At 47.7% G+C, this 19419-nt stretch overlaps 3 protein-coding genes across 4 annotated transcripts in view; 1 reads left to right on the top strand and 2 right to left on the bottom strand.

Moving 5' to 3' along the window:
• Window positions 1-2749, bottom strand: part of Mip (major intrinsic protein of lens fiber) — a 5139-nt gene extending 2390 nt beyond the window's left edge. The window contains exons 1-3 of the mRNA XM_021174942.1: window positions 2363-2749; window positions 1394-1558; window positions 910-990 (exon numbers count right to left, since the gene is read on the bottom strand). Coding sequence (XP_021030601.1) covers window positions 910-990; window positions 1394-1558; window positions 2363-2722 — 606 coding nt within the window. The 5' untranslated portion in view covers window positions 2723-2749. The remainder of the gene's footprint in view (window positions 1-909; window positions 991-1393; window positions 1559-2362) is intronic.
• A 13023-nt stretch (window positions 2750-15772) lies between these two features.
• Window positions 15773-17687, top strand: Spryd4 (SPRY domain containing 4). Its single transcript, XM_021175339.2, has 2 exons — window positions 15773-15886; window positions 16203-17687. The coding sequence occupies exons 1-2, from the start codon at window positions 15802-15804 to the stop codon at window positions 16739-16741; spliced, it is 624 nt and encodes a 207-aa protein (XP_021030998.1). The 5' UTR covers window positions 15773-15801; the 3' UTR covers window positions 16742-17687.
• Gls2 (glutaminase 2) overlaps window positions 17650-19419 on the bottom strand; it is a 15965-nt gene continuing 14195 nt past the window's right edge. Inside the window, exons 16-18 of one of the 2 annotated variants that reach the window (XM_021175337.2) lie at window positions 18940-19016; window positions 18426-18489; window positions 17650-18307 (exon numbers count right to left, since the gene is read on the bottom strand). In XM_021175337.2, coding sequence (XP_021030996.1) covers window positions 18151-18307; window positions 18426-18489; window positions 18940-19016 — 298 coding nt within the window. In that variant the 3' untranslated portion in view covers window positions 17650-18150. The remainder of the gene's footprint in view (window positions 18308-18425; window positions 18490-18939; window positions 19017-19419) is intronic. The other variant, XM_021175338.2, reaches the window with a different exon arrangement.

Raw genomic sequence — 19419 nt, 5'->3', positions numbered from 1 at the left:
CTGTCCTGGAACTCACTCTGTAGACCAGGCTGGCCTCGAACTCAGAAATCCGCCTGCCTCTGCCTCCCAAGTGCTGGGATTAAAGGCGTGCGCCACCAACACCCAGCCTATTCTTTTTTATAGCAGAATAATACTCCATGTACACACAGGCCGTGTTTGATTTTCCTGTTCATCTAGCGAGGGGAATTAGGGCTGCTTTTACTCTTGGCTGTTGTAACTAATGCTGCTGTGGACATGGCTGTTCATTTTCTCAGATTCTTTTAAATTATTTTCCTGTTTATCTTGAGATGCCCAAAGCAATATAAGCGTTACCATTATTAATTGACAGTTACTCCATGCCAGAGTCTGTGCCAGATGCATAATACAGATAACTTTCACATTTGCTTTTTTATAATACCCTATTTTATAACTGATGGATAGAGGCAAAGAATGAGGTATTAGTCAGAATCATGTAAAAGACGAGTAAGTCTTAAAACTAAGGTGCTGCCCGGGCCCCGTGCATACATTCTGACCCCTGAAACCAGAAGCTTCTGTCTTAAATGTGTTGACCACCCAGTAGCCTCTCGTTCTCACGTCCAGCGAATGCGCAGTAAAAATCGCCAGCTAACAAGAGAAGCTCCCTAGAAGTAAGAGCTCCCTGTCCATTTGTTTTAGAAATGAGGTCTTGCTATGTCATCCGTGCTGACCCCAACTTCCCGGGTTCGAGTAGTCCTCCTGCATCAGCCGCCCAAGTGTCGGCACTACAGGCATGTATCACCAGACCCAGCTAAGAGCTTCTCCTTTCGGCAGAATAGTGCAATGTGCACGTGTAAGCATGCCAAGGTCTGTAATAGCCTCCTCAGCTGCGTGCTGGCAGCAGTCCAGCCCCATCCAAAAGTGCTCTGTGACTTACCCTGTACTCTAACTTACCCAGTGGTTGCTGAAGTTCCGGGTGAGGATGGCAGGAGCGAAGGAGCGGGCTGGGTTCATCCCCGCACCAGTGTAATACATCTGCAAAAGACACAGTTGCCACTGAGACACCCCACCCAACTCTTCCAGCTTCTCTTCTTTACAGCCCCTATGGCTGGTGAGAGCTGCTGTCTTGTCTCTAGCCATCAGCTAATTCGGTAATACCAGCTTCATACATCTCCAAGGTAGAGAGTAGCACTGATATTCCATCTAGGGACAGACTTATGGCCCCAGAAGAACAGTTCTATTCATGATGTATAACTTTCCATCCTAAAGTCAAGAAGGATTATATATAACAGTTATAAGAAAGTTTATCCCTTTGTACCAACTGGTACTGGATAGGGTATATAATACTTAGGATTAAAGGTGGAGTAGGAAGGAAAGAACCCTTATAAGTTGGTCCCTAGATTCCTTGAGTAAGAAATTTCCCACCTCTCTTGCTTACCCCAAAGAGGTGCCCCAGGGTGAGGGAGAAGCCAACAGCCAGGGCTACAGAGCCCATGCGGCCATTCCGCCTCTCGTCGTATGTAGCAAAGATGCAGAGCACGAACTGGAGCGTCAGGAAGATCTCCACAGTGGTGGCCTGGCCCACGCTCACCCCAGCATGCAGCTGGCCAAAGGGAACAGAAACAGAGGCAACCGTTAGCACTGCCATGCTGTTCCCACTTGAAGCAGACACCCCTTACAGTTCAGTTCCCGGGAGAGGATGCGTAGCCCTCCCAAGCCAGTGTTTCTATCCTAACAGAGCTTCTTTGTTGTAGAAATGATTGCACTCACTCACATGAGAGGGGAAACTGAGACTTTATAAAGTAAAATAAATCTAAGAGCCTGGCCTGGCAGTGGTGACACATGCCTTTAATCCCAGCATTCAGGAGGCAGAGGCAGGCCTCCTCTGTAAATCTGAGGTCACCCTAGTCTACAGAGCTACCAGGATAGCCAGGGCTACACAGAGAAACCCTGTCTTAAGGGGTAGAGGAGGGAAGAAGAGCTGGGTGTGCAGCTCATTTGATGTGACTTGCCTGTTAGCATGCATGAGGCCCTGGTTCCATTCCCAGCACTACATAAACTGGATGTGTTTGGGTGTACCTGTCTGTAATCTTAGCACTTGGGGGAGGGGGTGGTGAGTAGAGGCAGAAGGACTCTTTGGTTATGTAGGAAGGCTGGGACTAGAGTCCTGCGCCCGCCCCACCTCCACCCCTGGCCCTCCAGCTCAAAAGAGTTAGAAGGAAAGGGGACTTGAACTCAACTTTCTGGATTCACCACGGAGGGCTCTATGCTTTCCTTTCCCCTCCAGAGCACTTATGGCTCACACACATGCACACACACACACACACACACACACACACACCCATGAGCAAGCATGCCAGGCCAACAGTCAGGACACTGTATTCCCCAACCCTTAGCCAGCCCTTACCGTGTTGAGCGATAGGTTTCCTCGGACAGCTGGTGGAGTGACGCTGTACAGCACAGCCGCCCCAGCCACGGCTCCCAGAAGCTGGGCTGCTATATAGCAGAAAGCCCGGAGCAAGGACATCTGGGAGCCCACAAGGAAAGCAAAAGTGACCGCAGGGTTGACATGGGCTCCACTGATGTGACCCACAGTCTGCACCAATGTAGCCAAGGCCAGGCCAAAGGCCAAAGCCACTTGCAAGACGTGTAGGGGCCCGGGGGCCCAACGTAGCGAGGCTCCCAGCCCAAAGAAGACATAGAAGAGGGTGGCAAAGAACTCAGCAAATATGGCCCTCCAAAAGGAGGCAGAACGAAGTTCCCACATGGCAGTGGGGGTGAACACAGTGCCTGGGTCCCTAATAACCCCCTGGACCTGCCTGGGTTGACAGTCCCCTTTATAGAGGACTCTTAATCCCTGGGAGGGGCAGGTTGAGGTAATTGGCTCTGCCTCTTAACCCCTTCACAGCTGTGGAGGTCTGAATCGAACTTCTGATAAAGAGGTTGGATTCCCTTTTCTCTCTCCACAGCAGCGGGAGGGGCGGGGATGAGCGCAGGAGCCAAGGAGCCAGAAGTATGGGGTCCATGGATGGAGAACTGGAACAGTGTGTCTGTCTGTGTCAAAGCTGAGGTTCATAGTATAGTCCTGACTGACACCTGGTTTAAAACATTCCTCAAATTTCTTGGAAGGTAGTTAGGTTGAGTTCACTTCCTCTAAGATAGGGTGGGCTCGCTCATGGGGGTCTCTGGCTCCCTTGAGTCTATCGGGGTTAAGGGTGGGGGAGGGGGTAAGGAGTGGGGTGCAGCAGGGGAATTGAATAACTGAAGAGAATTCTTTAGTTCCCTGGGATTAGGGGGCCTTCTCCCATTGGCTGGTTTGGACTGGAATCTGTGGACCCTGCAGCTCTGGAACTGAATAGTTCTGCTGTGTCTGGCTTTCTCAGAGCCCCGGAGTTCCCTACCCCCTGGCCATGCCAGCGCCTCCCTTTCCAAACCATCAGCCTGCCCTTTTAAACCAGAGGAGGGGGGAGCATGATCTGAAAGTGGGGTTGGGGTCCCAGAAGGAGGAAACGTGGTCCATTTTCCCACTTTCTTGCCACGTTGTGCCTTTTCCTAAGCCATGTGAGGTAGCAGGAGGTGGTGGATGAGAAGAAACAGTCACTTGGCAAAGCAGCTCAGTCTGTTCTCCAGGACAGCTGAGAGCAAGACTGGAGTGCTCACCCTCAACCCAGACACAGAAAAATCTGGGTCAAGGGGAAAGAGGTTCAGCTCTGTGCAGCTTCAGAGAGGGACATGGGGCCTAGGAGAGTGGGGCTGTGTGAGTAGAGAAGGAAAAATGGGGTTCCGAGACAGACTTCTCCACCTGGGAAGTCATACAGGTCAGCAGAGCTTTTCATGTGAAGCCCTGGAGCAGACCCTGTAGGGATGGCTCAGCCAGTGCCTCTTCTCCAGTGGGGAGTGAGAAGGAACACATTAGGGAGTTTCTGTCCTGCAATGTGCAACTTGGAGTTGGATGGTGCAGACAGTACAGTGACTGTGGAGGGCCCCTGTAACCCACAGAACAGCAGGGGAAGTTGTCAAGACCAGGGGCACTCACAGGGACTGATGAAGAGAAACAGTAACATCCATGGACCCTTTAACATCCCAGGAGCATCTCAAAAGACTCCTGACTTCAGGTCCTGTAACCTTCATAGCATCTCACTCACCCAGTGATGCACCCAGATCCCAGTCACCTCCATCAACCCCAGAAAATGCAGGGTTTGTGCTGCCTGCAGGAAATGGCCTCAGAGAGGAGCAAGGTTAGCATATCATAGATAGGAGTAGAGACCCTCTGAGCTTATGCTGAGGCAGGTGGATGTGAGGATACAAAGTGACAGAAGTGTTTCAGCTACAACATAAGACAGAACTATAAAGGTTAAGAGGGGACAGAGGACCTCACTCCCAAGTATCCGTGCCAGGCTCACCACACCCACACTCAGAGCCAGGACTAGTCACATAGGGTGAGAGTCTCCTGCCTGGCACAAAGCTTCCACAGGGACATGGGGCATGGAGGACCACCTCTACCAAGATTAGAATGATAGTGCCCAAGACTTAAGCAGCAAGCTCATGACCAACCTAGACTACATAAAAAGTACCAGGCTGCCCAGGACTATATAGGAAGACTGTCTCAAAACCCCGGCAAAACAAAAGCAAAATCAAACAAAACTTTATAGGCTGGGGAGAGGGCTCAGAAGGCAAGAGCATGCATTGTCTCGCAGAGGCACCCGGATGGTGGCTCACAAGCACCCATAACTCCAGTTCCAAGGGATCTAATGTCCTCGGTGACGTCCTCCACAGGCACCAGGCACATATGCGGTGCACATACACACCCACAGGCAAAATGTTCATACACGTTTACACATTAAAACTAAAAGAGAAAATACGTATGCTGTGATAATCTTTTTATAAACGTAAAAAAAGGGGGTGGGGAGTTAACTGGATGAGATGTAGTCTGGGTGGTACAGGGTTTACCTACCCTGTAGGAGACCTGGGTTCAACCAAAGTAAAATTAAAAATACGGCTTCCGGTATACATCCAGATGAAATAAAGCCACTCAAAGAGGAGAGCACACATTGTCTTGTGTCTGTAATGAGGCAGGAGGGTTTTGAGTTCAAACAGAGTCCTGAAGATACATAGTGAATCCTGAAGATACATAGTGAGACCTCACTTAAAAATACATAAGTAGTTGCTGGAGAGATGTCCCAGCAGTTAAAATGAACATCTGGTCCTCTTGCAGAGGACCTGGGTTTGCTTCCCATCACCCACATGTTCCCGCTTACAACCATTTATAACTCCAGAATGGGGAACCTTTTTTATTATTATTATTATTTAACTTAAGTAAATGAGTACATTGTAGCTGTCTTCAGACACACCAGAAGAGGGCATCTGATCTCATTACAGACGGTTGTGAACCACCATGTGGTTGCTGGGAATTGAACTCAGGACCTCTCGAAGAGCAGACGTTACTCTTAACCACTGAGCCATCTCTCCAGCCCAGAATGGAAAAATCTTAACATGCTCTTGTGACCTCTGTGGGCACCAAGTGTATGTATGATGTACATACATACATACATACATATGCACATATACATGTACACAACTGAACATTCACATGCATAAATTAAAAATAAAATTTTTGAGAAGTTTAAAAATAAACGAGGAGGACTGTATATAGGACAATGAGAGAGGATATAAACAAAGGGTGTTCTGTGTTCCCAGATTGACAAAGAACAGCATGGTGACAGGAACACTTGCATTCAGTTTGAGGCCAGCCTGGGCTACATATGAGTTTGAAACCTGCCTAAACTATAAAGGAAACCTTGTCTCAAAAAACAGACAGGGGGGCTGAAGAGATGGCTCAGAGGTTAAGAGCGCTGACTGCTTTTCCAGGGGTCATTAGTTCAAATCCCAGCAACCATATGGTGGCTCACAACCTTCTATAATGAGATCTGATGCCCTCTTCTGGTGTGTCTGAAGACAGCTACAGTGTACTTATATAATAAATAAATCTTTAAAAAAGGCAAACAAAACTTATTAATAGCTCTGTGGATAACTGAACCCCAGGCCCTTTCTCTTCACATCAGGCCCCTCAATTTAAACACAAGGAGGGGCCAGTAATATGGCTCAGTGAGTTAAGGTGCTTGCTACCAAGCCTGAAGATCTGAGTTTGAGTCCTCAGACCCACTCAGTGGAAGGAGAGAACAATTGTCTCAGGTTGCCCACTGACCCCTACACGCATGCCCTGGCATTCACAAAGTAAGTAATAAACACATTCAATTAAAACCCCAACTGGAGATTTAAGTTCATAAAAGTGGCTTAAGTCTTACATATATTGACACAATTAGCATATCAATTTGTTTCTATTAGCTTAGTTTATTTTTTTTTTTTTAATTTATTTATTATATATAAGTACACTGTAGCTGTCTTCAGACACTCCAGAAGAGGGCGCCAGATCTCGTTGTGGATGGTTGTGAGCCACCATGTGGTTGCTGGGACCTGAACTCTGGACCTTCGGAAGAGCAGTCGGGTGCTCTTACCCACTGAGCCATCTCACCAGCCCCCAGCTTAGTTTATTTTTGAGACAGGGCCCCCACTATAGACCAGGCTGGCCTTGAATTCACAATCTCACCAAAGGTTCTGAGTAACTAGGATTTTAGGTGCATGCCACTACACTCAGTCTTAACCTAGATTTAAAAAAAAAAAAAAATGAAAGCAGGTTGTGTTTTCCTTGAGATGTGAGTCTGACCTCGCCCAAGCCCTTGCTTGACAGTGACAGGAAGTCACACTGCTGCTACTGATGCAGCCATCAGGGAAACTCGGCCAGTTCCTCTGCTCCCAGGTCACGGCTTCCCTACCGGTCCCTCCAGGTCATGGCTGGGAGCCACGTGGAGATGGTGAACAAGCTCTGATCCCGGTCTCCATGGCAATTCCTGCTCATCTGTGAGTCCAGGGGTGGGAGGATGTTCCTCTCACGGCCTGAGTTCCACACTCTGCCCAGGCAATGGCTTGAATAAAAACTGTGTTCTCGTAGATAAAAAAAAAAAAAAAAAAAAAAAAAAAACTGTGTTCTCGGACTGAAGAGATGGCTCAGTGGTTAAGAGCACCGACTGCTCTTCCGAAGGTCCTGAGTTCTGGTGGCTCACAACCATCCGTTATGAGATCTGACGCCCTCTTCTGGTGCATCTGAAGACAGCTACAGTATACTTAGGTATAATAATAAAATAAATCTTAAAAAAAACAAAACATCAACAACAACAAAACAACAACAACAACAAAAACCAACAGTGTTCTCCAGTGGTCAGTGTGCTAAATGGCCTGGTTCCCAGGGTGGTACCATGGGGAGGTGGCAGGACCACGAGGAAACTGTTCCTGTATGAGGTCTTCAGGTCAAGGAGGAGCGCCCTCAGAGGGGATTCTCAGCACTGGTTTCTTCTCCCTCTTCCCCTTTGCTGTGCTTCCCGGCTCACAGTGAAAACCGCCTCTGCCATACTTTTTCACCTGTACATGTGCCGCACTTGCCAGAGGCCCAAGACCATGGAGTCACTCAGGTTTGGACTGGAACCTTCAGAACCGTGCACTGAAGTAAAAACTTTCCTCTTCATAAGTTAAAGTTAACTGTCTGGAGGTTTTCTCTTATAATGACAGGCAGTTGACTAATACAACTCACCTAAGGTTGAAGAGAGAGATCTGAAGCAAGTCACTCCAAATCCTGAACTGTTGAGTCTTACGCAGTGGACACACTTGTCTCACAGTGAGCGTGGCTTATGGAGAGATTGGCAGAGTTGTATTCTTCTCTCAAACTTATCCTTAAAGCCCTATCAGACAACTAGCTCAGTACCTGCTCCGTGTCATCGTCCTGTTCGGGGCAGGGACAGCTGTGTCCCTGGGTGAGCAGCTCACCACAGGCACCTGGAGCAGTGGCAGGTCTAAAGCAACTAGGCCAGGATGGCTGCTGTGCTTTGGCTCAGAACATAAGCATCCCCTGGACAGGGCCAAGTGATGTGGGCGCAGAGCTACAGCAGAGCCAGAGCTAGACTTGTCTGCGCCTGGCTGACCCCACCAAACATCTGTGCCAGGCAGACCACAGCAGCCCTCAAAGCCAGGGCTGGCTGCACCACAGGGTGAGAGACCATGTTCACCATGGAGCTGCCACTGGGGCACGGGGCCTCACGGACTGCTTCCACCAAGGTCCTCTGGGCCTTCAAGATGCCTGTGTAGAGACATTTGCTTCCAAGCCTGCTGACCTGGGAAGAGAGAGGAAGAGAACTGACTCCAGCAAATTGTTCTCTGATCTCCACACGAGTGCCTCCCTCATTGTTTATTTTAAATAATATATGAAAAAAACTAAAACTAAACCAAACGAATAAAAATGCACACCATCGCCAGGCAGTGGTGGTGCACGCCTTTAATCCCAGCACTCGGGAGGCAGAGGCAGGTGGATTTCTGAGTTCGAGGCCAGCCTGGTCTACAGAGTGAGTTCCAGGACAGCCAGGGCTATACAGAGAAACCCTGTCCCGAAAAAAACAAAAACAAAAACACACCATCCCAGCAAGTCATGAGACAAGGAGTAGTGCCAGACCAGGCTTGCTGCCCTGGCTTCTGGTATCGGTTTTTCTCGCCCCACCCCCCTCCTCTCTTACTCTCTTTTCCCTTATGAACCTCAACAGGTGGAAGGTGCTGGGGGTGCAGCTATTTCGAGAGCACTTTCACAGCATGCAGAGGCTCCAGGTCTGGTCCTTAACACCGTAAAACAGAACAGAGCTAATAACCAGATCTCTCTCTCTCTCTCTCTCTCTCTCTCTCTCTCTCTCTCTCTCTGAGACAGGGTTTCCTTTTGTAGCCCTGGCTGTCTTGGAACTCACTGTGTAGAGGAGACAAGCCTTGAACTCACAGAGGCCCTCCTGTCTCTGCCTTCACCTCGAATGCTGGGGTGAAAGGCATGAGACACCATTTCTGGAAAATTGAACAGACCAGTTTGTTTGTCTATTGATTTTGGAAATGCTGGGGACTGAACTTAGACCCTGTGTAAACCAAATAAGTGTTCTACCATTGAACACTTCCTGTTCTGTAGGCTTTTAAAAAAAATTTATTTTATTTTATTATTATTATTTTTTTTTTTTTTTGGTTTTTCGAGACAGGGTTTCTCTGTGTAGCCCTGGCTGTCCTGGCACTCACTTTGTAGACCAGGCTGTCCTGGAACTCAGAAATCCGCCTGCCTCTGCCTCCCGAGTGCTGGGATTAAAGGCGTGCACCACCACGCCCGGCTAAAAAAATTTTTTTAATTGGATATTTTCTTTATTTATATTTCAAATGTTTTCCCTCTCCAGGTCTCCCCTTCGGAACCCCCTATCCCATCCCTTCTCCCCCTGTCTCTATGAGGGTGCTCCCTCACCCACCCACCCACTCCCAACTTCCTGCCCTGGCATTTCCCTACACCCTAAAAAAAATATTTTTTTAAATCGTGTGTGTATGTACATGTTCGCATGAGTGCATGTGTATGTTTATATATGAGTGCATGTATATGTCTACATATGAGTACATGTGTATGTCTACATATGAGTACATGTGTATCTTTACATATGACTGCATGTGTATCTTTCAATGAGTTCATGTGTATGTTTACCCATGGCACCCTCCCTCCCTCTCAATGGGGTTTCTCTGTGTAGCCCTGGCTATCCTGGAACTATCACTGTACACCAGGCTGGTCTCAAACTCACAGGCACTGCCTCTGCCTCCTGAGTGCTGGGATCATGTGCAATACCACCATCTAGTGAGTCTTGTTGCTCATAGCCCACCTTGTTTGAGGCAAACTCTTCCTGGTTCACCAGTAGGAAAGCCTGACTTCATGGCTCACAAGTTTCTGGGGATATGCTGTCTGTGCCTGCCCTCCCCTTATAAGAGTGCTGGGGTTACAGAGCCACCAGGCCCAGTTGTCACATGGGTTCTGGGACTCAAAATCAGGCTCTCCAACTGCACAGCAAATGTTTACCACCACTGTCTCACCAGCCCTGGGGCTCTTGCGAAAGTTTGGAAAATAGATTGTACCCTCTTTTCTCCAGGGCTTCACCAATTAGCTCTCTTTCCTTTTCTCTTCCCTTAAAAAAAAAAAAGATTTTATTTATTTTATGTATATTAATACACTGTAGCTGTCTTGAGACACACCAGAAGAGATCATTACATTACATGCAACAGATCTCATGATAGATGGTTGTGAGCCACCATGTGGTTGCTGGGGTTTGAACTCAGGACCTCTGAAAGAACAATCGGTGCTCTTTACTGCTGAGCCATCTCTCCAGCCCAAATGTGTAGCCCAGGCTGACCTTGAACTCCTGGTCCTCCTGCCTCTGCTCCCTTCAGCAAATCTTACCAGATGTGTACCACCACAACTGGCCCATTTTTCTCCCTATAGCTCATGCCGCTTTCAACTTGATATGCAACTACTACACCCAGTTTATGTGGTACTGGGCTTGGCCCAAGGGCTTCGTGCGTGTTGATAAGCATTCTACCAAGCAAGCGACCTATCAAGCCCCTCAAGTGTTCCTTTCAATAGAAACCATAGAAGAAAAGGGATTTGTAAGTTTAAAAAAAGGGGAGTTTCAAAAACAACTATGCCTTTATATATATTTGACTTATTACTATTATGTGTGTATGTGTGTGTGTGTATGTGTGTGTGTGTGTGTGTTTTCGTGCACGCAAGTGCACGTGCAGTGTTGTGTTTGTGGAGGTTGGAGGACAACTTTGTGGAGTTGTTTTCCTCCTTCCGTCTTTATATGGATTCCATGAATTAAGCTTGCATGGCCAGGTGGCAAGTGTCTTCACCACTGAGCCATGTCCTCAGCCCTGTTTCTTTTTTATTTATTTTTTGAGACAGGGTGCCTATGTAGCCAAAACTAGCCTAGAATCCTTAGGCCACTTCCCTCTACCTCCTAGGCATAGGCATCACTCCACTTAGTCTTATATGTTTTTGTTTGTCTTAAAGATCTGTTTTTATTTTTTTTGGTTTTTCGAGACAGGGTTTCTCTGTGTAGCCCTGGCTGTCTTGGAACTCACTTTGTAGACCAGGCTGGCCTCGAACTCAGAAATCCGCCTGCCTCTGCCTCCCGAGTGCTGGGATTAAAGGCGTGCGCCACCACTCCCGGCTTCTGTTTTTATTATTTTTAATTGTGGTGTAGATGTGTGTGTGTGTGTGCGCGCGCACGCACACGCATGTGCGCGTATCCAAATGAGTGTAGTTATCCTGGGAAGTCAGAGGCCTCATATCTCTGGGAACTAGAGTCCCTGGTAGTTGTGAGCTGCCTGATATGATTGCTGGGAACTGAACTCAGGTCCTCTGGAAGAGCAGCAAATGCTCTTAACCACTGAGCTGTATCTCCAGTCACTGTTTGAAGCAAGGTCTTATTATGTAGATCAGACTTACCTCAAACTTGATATGTACCTGAAGCTGGCCTCAAACTCATGATCCTTCTGCCTCTGCTTCCCAAGTATTTGCACTAACATGCCTGGCTTTTATCATGACTGTTTTTAAAGTTAGGTTCTCTCTATCTATGTAAGCCCTAGGTATCTTGAAACTTTGTCTATACACCTTGAACTCATTGAGATCCACCTGCCTCTGTCTCTAGACATACCTTTAACCTAAGTGTGTCATCACTCGTTAAACATCCTCTCCAGCGATTTCAATATTCACAAATAGAGATCCGGTCCTTGGGGACAGGTGACCATCCATTTCTGTCCCCATCATGTAGACTCTCTATCCTAGCTCCACATTCAGAACGCCATGTCAGCATGTAACCCAGCCCCATTGTGTGGGCAGTTCCAGTAGGACAAAGGCCACAACACAACACGAGCCAGCCCAGCAGCCCCTTTGGCTGGCTCCTGAGGCCAACCCCCTTCTCTCGCTTTCTCTGGTTACACTTTGCTGACTCCTGGCATAGTCTAGAACAATCACCAAGCTCCCAGTTCATCATCCCTCTCCCATCCACAGTAAAAGGCTCCAGTTAGCACTTGGGTCAGACCAGGACCCTATGTATTTTGAAGTCCAACATGTAACTCAAGATACAGAGAAATAAAGACATCGATCCGTCTTGTTCCTGCCCAGCCTGTCACCTTTCTATGGCCAGGCACACCTATGCTCCCTGTAGGTCAGAGCTGTATTCCATGCATGTTGCTTCACATACCTGTTGTCACCCTCTAGGGTTGCACCTTTGTAGGTTTTCCTACCTTATCTCCTTAGATGCCTTCATCTATAAATATCTCTCTCTTTGAATTTTATATGTATGTAGATGCTGGTCTACAGAGCAAGTTCCAGGACAGCCCGGGCAATACAGAGAAACCCTGTCTTGGAAAATAAAAAGTAATGCCGGGCGGTGGTGGCACATGCCTTTAATCCCAGCACTTGGGAGGCAGAGGCAGGAGGATCTCTGAGTTCGAGGCCAGCCTGGTCTACAGAGTGAGTTCCAGGACAGCCAGGGCTACATAGAGAAACCCTGTCTCGAAAAACAAACAAACGAAAGAAAGAACGAAAGAACAAAAGAACGAACGAAAGAAAGAAAGAAGTAAAAAATACAATACAATAAAATAAAATGAGCCAGATGGTAGTGGGTCATATTGTTAATTTCAGCACTTGGGAGGCAGAGGCAGGAGGATCTCTGTGAATTTGAGGACAGCCTGAGAATGAGTTCCAGGACAGCCAGGCCTACAAAAGAGAAACTCTGTCTGAAACAAACATCATAATAATAATAATGATGATGATGATGAAAAAAAGGAGGGGTATGTTGTTTGATAGACAATACTTTTCCAGAAGACATGAGTTATTAAATGGAAGTCCCATAAGTTATTGCTTAGCGAGTGCCCTGAGGTCCCCAAAACAACCCAGGCTATTGACATTGCTTTCAGTTACCAACCAGAGCTAGCTGGTAAGACTCTATTGCTTAATATTTCCACTGAAGGACATAAAGAAATCCAGCTAGAGCTGAACTTAAAACTTCCTCCTCACTGGCTCTATAACATAGTGCCAGAGATACTATGCAAGAGACAAGCCTTCAGGGCTGGAGAGATGGCTCAGTGGTTAAGAGCACTGACTGCTCTTCCAGAGGTCCTGAGTTCAATTCCCAGCAACCACATGGTGACTCACAACCATCTGTAATGGGTGTGTCTGAAGAGAGCAATGGTGTATTTATATACATAAAATAAATAAATCTTTAAAAAAAAAAGAGAAGAGACAAGCCTTCAAGGGTTTTGTAACCCCATAGGAAGAACAACAACATCAACTAACCAGACCCCCCAGAGCTCCCAAGGACTAAGCCACCAACCAAGGAGTACACATGGCTTCAGCTGCATATGTAGAGAGGACAGCCCTGCCAGGCATCAATAGGAGGAGAGGTCCTTGGTCCTATGAAGGCTCAATAGATGTCCCAATGAAGGGGAATCGAAGGTGGGGAGGCAGGAGTGGGTGGGTGGATGGAGGAACACCGTCATAGAAGCAGGGGGAGGGGAGATAGGATAGGGGGTTTCCGGGAGGGGGAAACTGGGTAAGGGGATTACACTTGAAATGTAAATAAATTTTTTTAAAAATTAAATTAGCCGGGCATGGTGGCGCACGCCTTTAGTCCCAGCACTTGGGAGGCAGAGGCAGGCGGATTTCTGAGTTCGAGGCCAGCCTGGTCTACAAAGTGAGCTCCAGGACAGCCAGAGCTACACAGAGAAACCCTGTCTCGAAAAACCAAAAAATAAATAAATAAATAAATTAATTAATTAATTAAATTAAAAAATAAAAGAGAGAGACAAGCCATCAATGATATTCTTTATTGGTAAACTCTGCCTGGCATGGTGTATAATAGTGGCATGAATGTCATGAGGCTATGAACTACTTTTGAATTAGATTTGAGGTCTGCTTCACAGGAGAAAAGCCATGGCTGGTATTGTAAACCAGGTCAAAATCCTTATGGCTTGGGACATAAAAGACACCAGGAGGGAAAATGCTACTGTTGTCTTGCAAAAAAGGACATGTAGTCAAACTGCAATTGAAATGTCAACTTGGTGAGACCTTGTCTACAAATTAAAACAATTAAGCAAACAACCATATCTTAAAAAGGGCCAGGATTACAGCTCAGTGGTCATGACAAAATGAGGGCAGGGAATAAGAAGGCGCAAGTCTATCTATAGGTGCTTCAGAGACCCAGTTCTGAAACCATTCCCTCTTCATTATCCAAACCCGAACATTAACAGAACAGGCACAACCTCTCTAGGGGAAATTCCCTCAACATTTTTGCTCCGACGTTTAAAAGTCAATAGAAGAGGAAGATGGGATGCAACCGAGGCAGGTGGGAGCTGCTACAGGACCGCGGTACCCGAGTGCAAGCTCGCACAGAGCAAGGAGAGCGAGCGACTCGGTTAAGGGGAAGCGCCGGGATAACGATTGTTTTCCTCTGCCGCCCGCAGGCGGAGAGACTCGGAGGTCGTGCAGCAGAAACAGTAAAAGGCAAACGAGAAAGGCTTCGTGACCAACCCTCTTGGTCTTCGCCTAGGCGCCAGAACCTTCCCACCGTGCTATACAGTTCCTTCTCTTCGGCATTCCCTTTGCAAGTCTGCTGCAGGTCCCTCTCGTGTTTCCTTCCTCTCTTACCCTGGGCCACACCTGGAAAGTGAGGTTACTCTTCCCAGTTTTGAGGTATGCGACATACCTCAAAGTATTAAAAGTAGCTTTGTAATTAGAAGGGGGGAAAAAAAAGTTAAACTGCATCTCTACAGTTACAGTTACGGGGCTGAAAAGGCTGGGCCTGACTGAACCCTGGTGGAGAGAATGAGTCACTGCACCACCAACACCCACTCCCCCCCCCCACACACACACACACACTTTCAAGTTCATTTATACATTAAAAAATAATGAGGTAGCTGGGGGCGTTAGTGGCACACGCCTTTTATTCCAGCACTGGGAGGCAGAGGCAGGCGGATTTCTGAGTTCGAGGTCAGCCTGGTCTACAGAGTGAGTTCCAAGACAGCCAGGGATACACAGTGAAACCCTGTCTCGAAAAAAAAAAAAAAAATAATGAGCACAAGTCATGTTGTTAATCCCAACACTCCGCGGGCTGAGGCAGGCGGATCCTTGAGACCCTGTCTCAAACTATAATAATAAAAAACGGAGCACAACCTGCCATTTGGGAAATTGAGGCAGGAGGATCTAGAGTTTGAGGCCTGCAAAGGTTACATAGTAATTCTGTCTCAGAAGACAGAACAGTAAGCTTGAATGTAGACACATTCTGTCCAAAGAGAATGCTGAGGCTCTGGGAAACGGATTTAGGCTTTTTTTTTTTTTTTTAATAATGTGTGGTGCTCCGCCTGTCCTGGAACTTGGTATGTAGACCAGGCTGGCCTCGAACTCATAGAAAACTGCCTGCCTCTGCCTCCTGAGGGCTACGATTAAGGGTGTGTGTCACTCCCCCCGACCCTCGGATTAAACTACTTAAAAAAAAAATACTTCTTTTATCTTGCCAGACTTGGTATCGCATGCATTAATTTAGTCTCAGCACTTGGGAGGCAGAGGCAGGTAGATTTTTATGAAATTGAGGCCAGCCCAGACTACATAATGAGTTCCAGGCCAATCCAGGCTACAGGAGACCCTGTTTGAAAACCAAACAAATCAGAGACTCTGTTTACACAGGCTCTGTGTGTGTGTGTGTGTGTGTGTGTGTGTGTGTGTGAGGGGTGTCCTACTTAGTTGAGATATAATCAATACGTCTAGCTCGCCAGACTAGAAATCACCAAGATACCGATTTCTCAGGACACTCGCGTCTCGCACCACGTGCTCCGGGCGCGGACCAGTCATTGGTCGGTGTCCCCTGGGGGGCGTGCCCCGTGCATCTGTGGCACAAGATGGCGCTGCCCTTTGCACGCTGTTGGAAGTTGTACCGCTGGGGCACCAAGCGATGGGGAGTCCCTGCTGTGGAATCCCGGAGAGGTAGGCATATTTCTTTTTTACTCTGTCACTCCAAAGTAGTTAACGTGTCATTCCCAGAGCGCGATCAGAGAACTCCACTCCTCATTTCTCCTCCCCTCTGCCTTGATCTAGCAAGATTCCAAACCTGGGGCACCGGCTTCTGGCTTCCCCAGTCAGTGATTTGCAGCTCCCAGAGCTGTCTTACTAAAGCGGCACCTCTGCTCTTTCCATATTAACATTTGACTTTGACTTTTCTCGATTTCCCGTCATCGCCTGGACAGCTTTCAGATCAAACACAGCCCCAGGGTTACGGGTTCTTTTTTTGCTCTGCCCTCAGGCATCAGTTTCAAACTGGAAGAAAAAACGGCCCACAGCAGCCTGGCACTCTTCAGAGGCGACACGGGTGTCAAATATGGCTTGGTGGGACTGGAACCCACCAAGGTGGCCCTGAATTTGGAGCGCTTCCGGGAGTGGGCAGTGGTGCTCGGAGACACCACAGTCAACAGTGGTAGGCACTACTGGGAGGTAACAGTGAAGCGCTCCCAGCAGTTCCGGATAGGAGTGGCAGAAGTGGACATGTCCCGGGACAGCTGCGTCGGTGCTGATGATCGTTCCTGGGTGTTTTCCTATGCCCAGCGCAAGTGGCACAGCATGTTGGCCAACGAAAAAGCCCCAATTAAGGGTATTGGGCAACCAGAGAAGGTGGGGCTGCTGCTGGACTATGAGGCAAAGAAGCTGAGCCTGGTGGATGTGAGTCGGATCTCTGTGGTCCACACACTACAGACAGATTTCCGGGGCCCAGTGGCACCTGCTTTTGCTCTTTGGGATGGAGAGCTGCTAACCCACTCAGGACTCGAAGTGCCCAAGGGCCTCTAATGTGGCCAAGACCCTGAATCATGCTCATGGCCAGCTTTCTGCCCTTAGTGTCTAAAGCGATTTTACTTTGTTTCAAGCAACTGGTAGTTCTCACAATTCTGTTGGGATCCTTTGTGCAATATTGTAGCCATCTTCCCCTGGGCCCTACTCTGTAAACGCTAGGTATACAGCCAAAGTCGCCAGTTTCCTAGGTCATCAGGGGAATCTCCTCCTCAGGCCAGTTCTTTGGGTCCTTCTACTTGTGCCCAGGCACCTTAGACTGTTCAGTCCTGCGGTCCTGTTTCTCGGCCCCTTCCCTTATCCACATGTAACTTGTTTTGGGGGTTCACCAGATTCTCTAGAGTAAGTGCTCTCTACCTCTGGCTGGGGGAGTGGCAGCCACAGACTTGGCCTTTTCTCTGATGCACCTCAGATTCTTGGGTTCTGGCTTCCTGAGTTGTACCTCAGCACTAGAGATGTCAGTCCAACCCAAATGCAGCTATCTCCACTCTGAGTCCATCTGTCTTCTGGATACCTGATACCTAGGCGGTTTGCCATAACCATTGTGCCAGTTATGTGACAAAGGGAAAGAGACACTAGGGAGACATGTCTGGCTAGGGTGCCAGAAACCTTACCCTTGATAAGTTCCTTCTGTGTATCTGCCACAGTTCAAAGCTCCAGAAAAAAGACAGCTTTACACAATCCACTTTGGAGCCTGTTCAGACCCACAACTCCCATCTCCCTTGGCCATAGAATGTACTTAATAAAAGCAGTATTTTGGTTTGAGGAAAACCTGGTGAAACAGTTGAATATGTATGTGGAATATACAGTTTGGACTTGTCTGACCCTGGGTGCTACAAAAGTGATAACTGATGATGTCCTTAGGGGAGAAAGAGAATGACTGAATTTAGCAAAATATAAAATAAAAATTATAATTCATGTAATTAAAGTTTATTTGAACACAAAATACTCTGTCTATAAAATTGCTGTCAGCAGTAGCAGCGTGTCCTGGCTAAGATGGACAGATCTCCGCAGACTTCTAAACGGGTGGTTTGGCTCTCACCCGTTTCTCTTACTCTGCGGCAGATACATATGCATGTAGCTAGAGGCTCTCCAAGGAAATTGCTTGTTGGCATGATGATTTCTTCAGAGAGGAAAAGGGGACCTGGGTAAAGACCCGGGTTACTCTCAAGCTGTATCTGGAGGTCTCTGTAGCTAGCTCTGCTCAGGTATCCATTGAGGCTTTTCTCTGTGCTGTGCACTGAACGGATGGGGCGCTTTGATTCTCATAGAAAACACTGGCCTGTGTCACCGAATGGCCGTGTTGATCCCCAAGGAAGCAGCTTGCTGTAGTATTTTTGGTGGCTGTGGGTTAAATGTGTGGCCAGCTCATGCTTTTTCTGGAGCAGGGACTGCCCCTGGGCCTGTGCTCACACCATGCTCTCTAGATTCTCTTTGGACAGGGTCTCAGCTGCCGCCTCAGCTTGAGTCTCAGAGAGCAAGTAGGAGTCATGGTAATCTTGAAGCAGTTTGACGACCTCCAGGTGGTTGAACTGCACAGCATCGTCCAGGGGAATGTTACCCCACCTATGAGGAGCAGGGATCACAGTTAGGCAAAGAGGACGGGGAGAGAGCCATTGTTGCATGTGTATGCACAATGGCCGGAAGGCTGACCTCCTTCCCTTTAGGATTAAATACTACCCACCTGTCCTTGACAAAAGGATTCACTTTGCAAGCCTCGATCAGAAATTTGACAACTTCAATGTGTCCTAGGAATGAATATAGGTAGGAGGAAAATGAGAGCGTGCAGGTAGGTCCTGAACTGTTTGGTGTAGACCCTCGGTAGCTAGAGTCTGTACCAGAGGGGAGGAGAGAAGTCCTCAATATTTGCTCTTGCCAGCCCCTAGTTACAGTCTAGTCTCCCTGTCGGCTGAAAGACCGGTAGACAAAACTAGCTAGCCATTGCCCTTTATGGGCATAATGATAGGGGACACCTGGTAGAAGAGAAAGGGCCCTCCACTCTGCTCAGGTATCCATCTTTAACCCTCTGAATACCTACAGCTGAGTTGGGCAGTGCTGGCACATGCCTTTAATCGAAGCATTTGGGAGGCAGAGTTTGAGTCAAGCCTAGTCTATAGAGCAGGTTCCAGGACAGCCAGGGCCACACAGAGAAACCCTGTCATGAAAAACAAACAAAAAATCCCAAACCAAAAAGATACCTTCAGCTGCAGCGACATGTAGGGCGGTGCGGGAGTCATAGTCCTTCTGCTCCATATCCATGGCCGACAATGCAAACCTGAGGGGAGTGGGAAGTCGCGTGGGTTACCCATGCCAGTCTGGAATCACTTAGATAGCATTCTGAAGTGGGGCCAGACTGGAAGGGTTCCTGTTGGCAATCCATTGAGGATTGTATATGAGTCACTTCCAATGACTATGCTTGTCAAACCCAAGCCATTAGTGCATGAATTCTTTTTTTTTTTTTTAAGATTTATTTATTTATTTCATGTGTGTTAGTACAGTGTCACTGTCTTCAGACACACCAGAAGAGGGCATCGGATCCCCATTACAGATGGATGTGAACCACCATGTAGTTACTGGGAATTGAACTCAGGACCTCTGGAAGAGCAGTCAGAGATGAGCCATCTCTCCAGCCCCCGAGTTGATGAATTCTTTTCTTTTTTTCCTTTTTTTTTTTTTTT

Source organism: Mus caroli, chromosome 10, assembly GCF_900094665.2.
Source record: "Mus caroli chromosome 10, CAROLI_EIJ_v1.1, whole genome shotgun sequence".
NCBI lineage: Eukaryota > Metazoa > Chordata > Mammalia > Rodentia > Muridae > Mus > Mus caroli.
Note: the sequence above shows the minus strand (reverse complement) of the source record. Positions and strands in the feature narration are given on the sequence as shown.

Bases quoted from the DNA above. Each gene is read 5' to 3' on its own strand.
- Spryd4 (XM_021175339.2), top strand. From the start codon at position 15,802: ATGGCGCTGCCCTTTGCACGCTGTTGGAAGTTGTACCGCTGGGGCACC. The intron at 15,887-16,202 runs GTAGGCATATTT...CTCTGCCCTCAG, and splicing joins TGCTGTGGAATCCCGGAGAG to GCATCAGTTTCAAACTGGAA.